The 11492-nt window shown below is 42.7% G+C and overlaps 1 protein-coding gene across 1 annotated transcript in view; it reads left to right on the top strand.

Annotated features, from left to right (window-relative positions):
- The first annotated feature begins 2246 nt into the window (after positions 1–2246).
- Positions 2247–11492, top strand: part of LOC108797493 (phosphatidylethanolamine-binding protein 1-like) — a 13410-nt gene continuing 4164 nt past the window's right edge. Inside the window, exons 1-3 of the mRNA XM_018569093.1 lie at positions 2247–2257; positions 6411–6559; positions 10167–10273. Coding sequence (XP_018424595.1) covers positions 6425–6559; positions 10167–10273 — 242 coding nt within the window. The 5' untranslated portion in view covers positions 2247–2257; positions 6411–6424. The remainder of the gene's footprint in view (positions 2258–6410; positions 6560–10166; positions 10274–11492) is intronic.

Genomic DNA, 11492 nt, shown 5'->3' with positions numbered 1-11492 from the left:
TATGTACTATACATATTTGATTGAACACTGAAACACTTGAAAGAGAACTATAGGGTAAGTGTTTTTCCCCATAGTTCTCTTTAGGGTCACGGGAGGACATATACTAACCTCCTCCCATGACCCAAAGCTCAGTATATAGTGGGCTATTGCCGGCAATATACTGAGAGCGCCGCAGCCGGAACGGACAATACTGTTGTGATCCACCCAGCTGCGTGAGTGACAGCTGGAAGAGCCAGCTGTGCCCGCCCCCTCACCTGTTTGTCCCTCCACTCAGCACTGGAGGATTGGAGAGGGGAGGGGGGAATCCCTGGGGGAAGCGGTGACTGACAGTGACCGGTCACTGCAGGGAGACGATTGGAAAGTGAGCAGATCAGCTGCATGTTTCTGCTAATTTCCCAATCAATAGAGCTGACCTGTGACAGCTTCTTTGTCACAGATCAGCTCTAACTATGAGTTTCTTCTTTAAGTACAATAAAAAGATTCAACAGCCAAAAGTCAGAATATCTGCTAAGATAGGGGAATGGGGCTAAAAAAATAGGTGCAAATATCTCCTCTTCTCTGGAGTCTCCAAGAGTTCAAAGTAGCTAGTGGATTTACTGCATTTAGCATCCTTGTAGGGCTTGTTCACACCATGTCCAGACCAGAACAGTTTGTTCTCGGACCAAAAAAGCATCCCAATGTATCCCAATCTGCTTGTCTAATTTTTTCTGGTCTGGAATTATTATTATTATTATTAATAATATTATTAGGGTGATACTTTGAGACAAGGTTTGAGATATATCCGGGGGCAGAGTCATGCATGGCTTTGTAAGTGGTTGTTAATAATTAGAATTTTATCCTTTGGGCGAGTGAAAGCCAGTGCAGGGATCGGCAGAGGGGGGCAGCAGACACTGAGCGGCTGGTTAGGTGGATAAGTCTAGCAGCTGCATTCATGATAGACTGAAGGGGGGATAGCCTGTGTAGTGGAAGGCCAATGAGGAGGGAGTTGCAGTAGTCAAGACAAGAGATAACAAGTGAGTGGATGAGTAATTTTGCGGTTTCTTTGGTGAGGAAGGGGTGTTTTGGAGATGTTGCGAAGGTGAAGGCGGCAGAATTTGGATAGTGATTGGATGTGGGGAAGAAAGGTGAGGTCCGAGTCAAGGATGACACCTAGGACCTTGGCATGGGGGAGGGAAGGATAGTTGTGTTATCAATCTCAAGGGAACAGTTGGGGGAAGGTGCATGGGGCAGGAGGAAATATCAAGAGCTCAGTTTTTTAAAGGTTGAGTTTTCAGAAGGTTTATGACATCCAGATGGATATGTCAGTTAGTAGATTAGTGACACGCAAGGACACTGAGGGGGTGAGTTGTGGAAATATATATTTGAGTGTCATTGGCATAGAGATGGTATTGGAAGCCATGTGAGGTTATTAACTGACCAAGGGAGGAGGTGTAGATAGAGAAGAGAAGGGGTCCAAGGACAGAGCCTTGGGGGAGGGAATGCACTGGAACGCATGGAAATGCATCAAACGAGCATACAAACGCATGCAAATTCATTGGAATGCACTGGACTGTACCTGAAAGCCCATTTTAAGCTAAGAAAAAAAACAGCATGACAAAATCTCTGCAAAAACATTGCAAAAATGCACTATACTGCATTTGCAGATCTGCTCCAGATCTGGTGTGAACAAGCCCTCAAAATTAAACTGAAATATAACCAAATCCTAAAGCATGTAAAAGCAAAGCACCCAGAGAGCCCAGTAACCTGGGGTGCTTTATAATCCCTGTATTCAGAATCATGTATCACTGTAATAATAGCTATACAAAACATGTATTTACACTATGACTAGGCACAAATTCTGGCAACATAGGATGTAGTCCAAGTCTTCAGGCAAATATGAGCATGTCCAGCAAACTGGGAGTGGTTGGGTTCGTGTAAGGATAAACACAAAAGGGAAGAGGTGGAGGGGGTAGAGGAGAGACCTCACAGAACAGAGAATGAGTGGAACGTTTGTAATCCTGAGAACAGAAAACACATTATCAATGGAGCAGAGAGAATCTGGAGCAGTTGCCTATGGCAACCAATCAGCATCTCTCTACACTTTGCTCTGTTGAGATTTGAAAATGAGACAGAGAAGCTCATTGGTTGCCATGCAAATCTGCTCCAGATTTTGTCTGCCCCAGTTTTGATAAATCCCCCCCTAGTATACTCACACAAAGTCATCCGCTGTTTCCAAAACATGTATCAGAATGGTGGCAGAAGTCAAATGTATGAGTGTGTTGCAGATTCTGCACAGTTTATGGAAGACGAAAGTATGGGCCATTTTTATGAACAAAAACATGAAATAAAGTTGTTTTAGTCATGCATGGTGTTTCCAAATTTCCAGCATTCTGTAAAGTAAGCACACCATGGTCTTTATTTAGCAAACCATACAAATATTTATACTCAATTCCAACTCCTATTAGCTGTTCAAAATGTTTTATTCTTTTTATCCTGACTAGCCTAAACTATTTGTAAACAATGAACTTTTCTTATTTTCTTTTTACCATCTATATACCATTGACCTTGTTTTATATCTGTTTGATAAGTGCACTTTGATCAAAATAGTGCTTGCAACATTTTTATTGCACCGGACTGGACCGCAGGCACAATGTTTCCCCCGCGATCCTGTGCGGCCGATCGCATTGCGGCCGGAGGGCGTGACTACCATGCCATTCACTTCAATGGCCCACAAAAAAGTGAGCCGTCTGCAATGCGATGCAGTGTGTTCTGGCCAGAACATGAAGGAATCTCTTCTGATGGCTGTTGTATTTGGATAGCCAGCACCCATGATTGTCTGAATATCCAATGCATATCAATGGTTGCAGTCACTGCTCGGCCATATGTTGCCTTCCATTTTGAAATTGTCTTATGTGGAGCTAAGTAGTAGACAAACCTTGAAAATCTGGGACTTCTAATGAAAATCAGTTCATGTCAGAGTTATTGGCATGTTCTACAGTGCACTATAATATTCCTTATTCTGGAATTTAACCACCAGGGAAGGGGCAGTATGAGAAAGAATATCCAGCATACAATCGGCTTCAATAATACCATATGTAACAATCTTTCAGCTACAAATAACAAATGCAAAGTATCAAATTCGGGTTGAAAATGTGAAAACATCAACTGTTCTGTTCTTGGATCTAAGTTACTGTTTACATAGCAATATTTTTTTACAGACTGTTCCACACAGAACAGACATCCATGTGTGATTCATTATTCTCATTATCCAGCATTGTTTAGTTTGGAAAATGAACACAATCAAACACTTGGCCTCATTGCTGAAACATTTTCAAGGAAATCCTTCTCCAGTTCCAATCTTTCATCTGTTATGGTAGAACTTTGGTGTGCCATCATTTTCCAGGATTGAAGAGCACTATATAGATACATCAGAGTGCTCTTGTTGATACTTATAATGCCTTGCTATGAGGTCTATTTATAAAGCCTTCGCAGCAATATGGTCACTAGATGGAGGTGAAGAGCACAGGAATTTCCGATACTCCGCATCCGCTTCTTCTGGCCATATAGCCTGTGAATCTTGTTCACTTGAAGTGAATAGCCGAACAGTGTTCGGCTCACTTCACTTCTGATCGGTCGTTCACTCGGCTGCCCTCGGCAGCTTTGTGAATAGACCCCTGAATGTTTTATAAATGGATCCCAAGTGGGCTTTTTTTTTTTTTTACCAGCCTCCCAAAAGATCATTCTGTGATTTCTATGATTGTCATAAATGGTAGAAAGAAGATAATTCCTTAACTATGACACTAATAAAGGGATTCCTGAATTGAAAGCAGAGGGGACACCTGCCTTAAATTGGCCCCATATATTACAATCTTGTTGCACAATCTATTCAGTTTAGACTTATCATTCATTTTAAATCAGCTAAATCGATTCCCTCTGCATCAAAACAAAAGATGTACCAAGTCGAACAATTCAATATCTTTGGGCTTGGGCTACTACAGTGCTTTACATGATCCCCGGAGGCCGCTCAGGTATGGTATATGCATACTGGAGCATCATAAGCATGAAAAATAAAGCGTATTTCCACTTTTTCTGTCAAATTTGAGAAAACCCCACAATATGTTTGTTAGGTGTTCCCATTCATACAACATACAGAAAAATAAATATATATTTTTTAACCTTTTTAGATGTTTTGTTGCAGCAGGCAACATGGCCAATTCCAGGTCTTTCTCTGCACCTTCAAAGTGATCTGGCGTCTATACAGGAGCTGGATCATTTGTACCAATGTGTTGCCCCACCCTCTCTGCCGGCGCGGGCTTCCACGTGCTCCGCTTTCCCCCATGTGGGTCCTGGGACCGGCACAGCGGGTCTCCCTGCAACAATCGGAGAGAGATCAGCAGGCTTCCAAAAAAAAATGTAAAAAGCAAAAATGTTTTTTTGAAAAGTACCCTGCCCCCCACGCAAACACCCGTCGGGGTGCCTACGTGCCAAAATGAAAAATGTGCTCCACATGTTACATATCGCCATGAACGCCAGAGTGAGAGCAATAATTGTAGAGCCATTAATCACTGTTAGCACTAAACTGATGAGCACTAAAAGCTTTTAAAGTGTCCCCTATGGGAAATTTGAAGTTTTTAAGGCTTGACAATGTTTGGTATCTATTTACTCGACGTGACTCCATCGTTTATATTAGACATGTGCATTCGGATTCGGACGAACCTGCAAATCAACGAAATTCAGTTGATTCGGTGGTTCGCCCAAATCCGAAAATAACAAATTTATTATATGCCCGAATATATGAAAACGATATTTGGGCATACATAAATTCCTTTTCAGAACGCGTGGCAGGCATATTGGCCACTTGTGCATTCTGCGCATGCCCGCCGCCATCTTGGAGGCAGAGCACATGATGTCACATGACAGTGACATCATATCTACTGTATTACAAAGAAAAATTATGGTGACATCTGCGAATGTGCGCTGCCATTTTGGAGTGTATCTTGGTATACGCCAACATGACGGCACTCAAACATGTGGGCGCCGCCATCTTTGCACATACCAAGATACACTCCAAAATGGCAGTGCATATGCACAGAACGCTCGAGCGGCCAATATGGCCGCCGCTCATTCTGCAGTTTATTGCACGGTTTCGGATTCGAAAGCTCGTTGCCTCCAAATCCGAAACAGCATAAAAATTTGTTTCATTTGACAAATGGAATGAAAATGTTTTTGGTTTTCATTTGTTTCGTACGAAACAAATGTTTTTGCCATGCACATGTCTAGTTTATATTGTGCCAAATAATTGGGTATTATATTCTGTTTCTGTGCACTAAATTTCATTTTAGTGTATTTTATCCTATAAATACTGGTTTGATAAACATTTGCGCAAATCCTGTGCGACATAAAAAATTGCAACTAGCATTTTTTTATTCTGCAGGGCCTCTGCTTTCAGAAACTATCATTGTTTGGACGTTTGAAGCTGTTTTCTAGCCAAAAATTCTGATTATATCATGTGTGTGCAAATAGGAAGAAATTGCTCCGGACACCAAGTGGTTAATCCTTGCAGTGTGGCTACCCCGACCACAAGGGTTTAAGTGCTTGTTTTGGTCTAGGGAGGAAAATAATAAAGTTATACTCACCTGGTCCTCGGAGGCGGCTGTGACAGCGCTCCCTCCAGCCTGCCTCCTCCTCCACTGCAGCAATGGTATGTTCATCGGCATCCTTGCATCCAATACACAGTGTATAGGACATGAGGACTCAGGGACCTTAGACCGCTGCAGCAGAGGGGGAGAGAGGCTAGAAGGACCGTTCTAACAGCAAACATGCTCAGATGATCTGGTGAGTATAACATTTTTATTTTCCTCCATGGACCAAAACAAACACTTAACCCTTGCAGTGTGGGGGCTTTAAGAAGACAAGAAACTCTAACCCAAGTAAAAGCAATTTTAAACTGCAAGAAACATTTTAAAAATATTTTTGTAGCTTATGCTATGTGAATGAGAACATGTAACAAATATAAAATAAGTGCTATCAAAAGTGGCTGCAAAAGTGGAAAAACACTTGGCCTGGGGCAGCGAGTATAAATCTGGCCCTGCTCCTAGATCTCCACAAAAGGGGTTCTTTATGTTTCATCAGTTAAAATGAAAAAACACAAATATGTTCTAATTGTAAACAGCTGAATCTGAGCTCTGAGCAATGTCTCAGTTTTCTCAGGAATCAGAGGAAATTACGTTTTCTTCTCCCCTAACAGGGGATACGTTAGAGTGAATAGCACACCTAGTCCAAAACTTCATCCAAAGTAGGGCGTCTGCTGTCAGTGATCACCAATCAGACATCAGGAAGTTTCCCGGGTCTCCTCCTATTGGCCGGCGCTGGGGAGGGACTGGATGCTTGCTGTCATTTCTTGTTCATATCGTGCTCGGCTGTGCTCTGAGCTGTGATCTCAGCAATGCCGGTCAATGTAGATGAGTGGGATCGATCCCTGGAACTCCACCAAGTGGATGAAAAGCCAGAACATCCATTAGCAGCCACGTTTGGATCAGTATGTGTGGAAAAGCTGGGACAAATCCTCACACCTTCTCAGGTATGCAGCCATGCACAGCTACATTATATAAGCATGAAATAAATACCAGCATCTACTGTATTACAAAGAAAAAGCATGGGAAGATGCAGCAACCAATCAGATTTATTCATATGATTGACTGCTGTGGTATGGCTTCACTACTCTTCATTACTTTATATAATGAGTTCTGTAGCGTTATCATTTACATTCTAAGAACCCTGTTGTGTATTATATGTGATTTCCATTAAGGTTGAATAGAATGGCAATGGTCACTTCTGCTGGCACAATCGGATGTCATTAACAGAGACGCTTGGCTTGGCTAAACATTCATGTTTATGTGAACATCTCTGTAGGGAAAAAATAGCAGAAAGGACACATTTAATGAAAAGATCTCCCATTGGTTGTTTATGAAACTTGTGGAATTGAGATCTTCATCTGATGAAGGGGAAAGCAGGGAAAAGCATTAAATAGTTGGTGAGAAAGCAGTAAATAATTGGGTGATCAGGGTGAAAGCAGCAAAGGAGTAGATGATTGGGATGAAGGTACCAATAGATTGGGTAATCAGGGTAAAGGAAGCAATGAATTGGGGCACCGTGGTGAAAGTAACAAAGAATTGGATGATTGGGCTGAGGGGGGCAGTAGCAAATAATTGGGTTATCAGGGTGAAATCAACAAAAGATTGGGTGAAATCAGCAAATGATTGGGTGATCAGGGTGAAAGCAGCAATGCATTGGGTGATCAGGGTGAAATCAGCAAATCATTGGGATGGTGATCAGGGTGAAATCAGTAAAGCATTGGGTGATCAGCGTGAAATCAGTAAAGCATTGGGTGATCAGGGTGAAAGCAGCAAAACATTGGGTGATCAGGGTGAAATCAGTAAAGCATTGGGTGATCAGGGTGAAAGCAGCAAAGCATTGGGTGATCAGGGCGAAAGCACCAAAGCATTGGGTGATGAGGGTGAAAGCAACAAAGCATTGGGTGATGAGGATGAAAGCAACAAAGCATTGGGTGATCTGGGTGAAAGCACCAAAGCATTGTGTGATCTGGGCGAAAGCAGCAAAGCATTGGGTGATCAGGGTGAAAGCAGCAAAGCATTGGGTGATCAGGGTGAAAGCAGCAAAGCATTGGGTGATCAGGGTGAAAGCAGCAAAGCATTGGATGATCAGGGTGAAAGCAGCAAAGCATTGAGTGATCAGGGCAAAAGCAGCAAAGCATTGGTGATCAGTGTGAAAGCAGCAAAGCATTGGGTGATCAGTGTGAAAGCAGCAAAGCATTGGGTGATCAGGGTGAAAGCAGCAAAACATTGGGTGATCAGGGTGAAATCAGTAAAGCATTGGGTGATCAGGGTGAAAGCAGCAAAACATTGGGTGATCAGGGTGAAATCAGTAAAGCATTGGGTGATCAGGGTGAAATCAGTAAAGCATTGGGTGATCAGGGTGAAATCAGTAAAGCATTGGGTGATCAGGGTGAAAGCAGCAAAGCATTGGGTGATGAGGGTGAAAGCAGCAGGGTTAGTTAAATGTCTCCTTATATCCATGATAAATCTCTGCAGACACCTGCAGGTAAGCTCAGAGTAGGCAGTATTGTAACAATGATAATAGCTTAGTGAAAAGATCCTAATGTCTGTTGTTTGGTAGAGAAGATTGTGCCCAATAGATTTTTGTAATCTGCATAATCTCTCCACAGCAATTTACAGGAGCTTCCAAACCAGCTTTCAATCGTGGAAATGACCAAACAACCTATCCCCAACAGGTTGGGGGTATATGACCTATAGTGATGGGGTAGGGTATAATTTGCTTGTGAGGTGTAAACTCCGGCCAAAACATTTATGTATTTCTGGGTAGAGTAGGTAAGGTTTAAAGCAACTGTCAGGATTTTATTGCCGTCTGTCTACCTATTAGGTATTTTTATTTCAGGGAAAGAAGTGAAAGGAAATCTCTCATTTATTGTTGTAGTTGTTTGCTATACCAATTCAAAATCAGGGGTAGACAACCATGGCACTCCAGCTTCGGGAGCTACAGGTCCCCTGAGGCATTGCAAAACTCACCACCTATAGCGCATAAGGCAGCCAGTGTTGGGCTGTTATTTCAGCAGGAAGGGGAAAAAAAAAGTAATTGCCCCCCCCCCCCCCAAAAAAAACACCCCCTAACCCAGTTTGGACAGTTTAAAGTATAACTCCAGCCAAAACCTAACGGCAGTGTGTTTACCTTGGCATTGTATTTTATTGTATTCTAATCCCTCTCCACAATATCCAAAACTAAAAAAAAAAAAAAGTTTTGGCTTCAGTTGAATTTTAATTGTGGTTTAGTTGACAGTATATCAGAGTTGGACTTTAGTTCCACAACGACTGCGGTCACCCACTTGCTCTATTCCACACTCCCTAACTCACATTGTCCTCTCTACTGACATCTTACCCACCCCCTTACTTAAAGAGCCCTTGCTGGACCCCACCCCCACCAGAATGAACAACATGGGACCCATCACCTTGCTCCTGTTTACCTGTAAACGTCTAGAATACTTAGTCCACAACCATCTGAGTTACCACCTAACTGATAGCAACCTTCTCTACCTCTCACAGTCTACTTTTGACCACAAAACTCCACAGAATCTGCTTCCCTAAATCTCACAAATGACCTACTAATTGCAAAAACTGATGACCACTACTGCAAACCCATAGTAGTAGTAGTAGTAGATCTTTCTGCTGTGTTTGATACAACTGACCACTATTTCATGGTCCTACTCCTACTAAACTCAGTGCACCTTCAATGTTACCTACAACTCTATCTCCTCCTCTTCCTCTTTATATACAGGTCCCCCAAGGCTCTTTCCTTGGACCCCTTCTATTCTTTTTCTACACCTCTTCCTTGAGTCAGTTGATACCCTCCCACAGCTTCCAAAACCATATTTATGCTAACCACACCCAAATCTATCTCTCTGCTCCTCAGCTCACCCCTTCAGTCTCCTGACTTATCACTAATTTACCAATTGACATATCAGCATGGATGTTACACCACTTTCCAAAATTCGTCCCTTCTTAACAAATGACACCAAAGCTACTGATTTACTCCCTTGTTATCTCCTCCCTTGTTATCACCTAAACTATTGCAATTCCCTCCTCTTTGGCCTATCTCTACAAAGGCTATCCCCCCTTCAGTCCATCATAAATGCTGCTGTCAGACGTATCCACCTTAGCAGCCATTCAGCAGCTGCCCCCCCCTTTCTGCCAATCCCTTAACTGGCTTATGCTCACCCAAGAATAACATTTCAAATACTAACAATAACTTTAAAAAGCCATTCACAAGTCTGCCTTGAGTTATATCACCAACCATGTGTCCGTTTACATCACATAGCCCCCAATCCAGCACAATCAAGCCAGTCAAAACGTAACACTGTTCCGTTTGCTTTTCTGGAACCTGGCCGGGGCCAACCGTGTGTATACAGCCGCACGTCCGATTAGACCTGGCTGCCCATAGACTACCATTGAGCATCCGATCCGGTCCGCCTGAAAAACTGACATGTGAAAGGGGCCTTTATTTTGTAGAGCACTGTGCAAACTGTTGGCTATAGAAAGTCCTGTATTATAATAATAATAATAATATAATAACTGTTTTTTTGTGGTGTCTTATAGGTGAAACATTTGCCATCTATTCATTGGGAGGGCATGGATCCTAATTCATTGTATACTTTTATTTTTACTGATCCTGATGTACCTTCCAGAGAAGACCCCAGTATTGGGTGAGAATCCATATTCATACACACAAAATACCACTGCAGACTCCATAAGTCTTAGTAACAATTCTCCTAAAATGGTGATCATAATTGCTAGAGAGAGTGGCACTAAGGCCTGGTTCACCTGGGCGTTTTGTAGTGCATTTGAACGCTCTGCAAAATGCTCAAACACTGAAATCCCATTATTTCCTATGGGTATGGTTCACCCCTGGGCGTATTACAGGCCGTATGAACGCGCTACAAAACGCCCTACACCCAAAGAAGTACAGGAGCTTCTTTGGGGCGTTTTTGTCGCGTGTTTCCATTGGGATACAGCCAAGTAGCCCGCGCTAAAAACGCGCGTCACGAAAAAACGCGCGACAAACGCGCATATTCGATACGCCTAGGTGTGAACCCAGCCTTATTGTTTGATGCAAGCAGGAAGTCAACAGGTTTGCTACTCACAGTCTGGTTTTGGACACATGAGCCCACTGAGCCAAAACCTCAATAAGCTTTTCTAACCAACCTCACCTCACTAATCTGCCTGTCTGGATGATCATAGACTGAAGTTACTGTCATTGAGACTTTACTGAGAAAATGCTCCCGCATCTGTAGAAGTAACATTTCTCTTTGCTTCTTATTATGTAGTCCAGGACTGTGTTTGTGTGTGTTATAACACAGATTTGTCTCCCACCTGTTTTCTACCCCCTGTTCACACACACATCACTCCCAGTATCCATACCAGCATTGAGGTGCACCTCCAGTAGGATAGGGGGAAAAGCTTCAAATGGAGACATCTGTTCTGGTGACAACTGTCTTAGAGGAGAGTTACCTCACTTTGGAAAGATATGCTCTTACTTCCTGCTGTGTCTACAGGAAGGGAAGTGAAATCTCTTGAACGGGACACAAATGGCATTAAAAAAAAAAATCACAGAGGCTTTAACCATTCCCTTCTGTATATGACATGGAAAACAGAAAGTTTTGGATTTAGATATAATTTAAAAGACTAAAGCCATACCTTTATTTTGCTTATAGTTTTCTTTTGGGACACAGGAGTATATTTACTAATGTACTCCTGTGACCCAAAGTCAGCATATAGTGGGCTACTGCCTGCTATATTCTGACGGCACGGAGCCACACTGAAGCTGTGAATAATCTCCATGATATTGTTGGGATCTGCCCCGCTGTCTGATTGACAGCTGACTGTGTCTCTCTAGAGCCAGAGCCAGTTGTGCCCCCCCCCCCC

Source organism: Nanorana parkeri, unplaced genomic scaffold (assembly GCF_000935625.1).
Source record: "Nanorana parkeri isolate BGI_ZX_2015 unplaced genomic scaffold, ASM93562v1 scaffold1286, whole genome shotgun sequence".
In the NCBI taxonomy this organism is placed as follows: domain Eukaryota; kingdom Metazoa; phylum Chordata; class Amphibia; order Anura; family Dicroglossidae; genus Nanorana; species Nanorana parkeri.
Note: the sequence above shows the minus strand (reverse complement) of the source record. Positions and strands in the feature narration are given on the sequence as shown.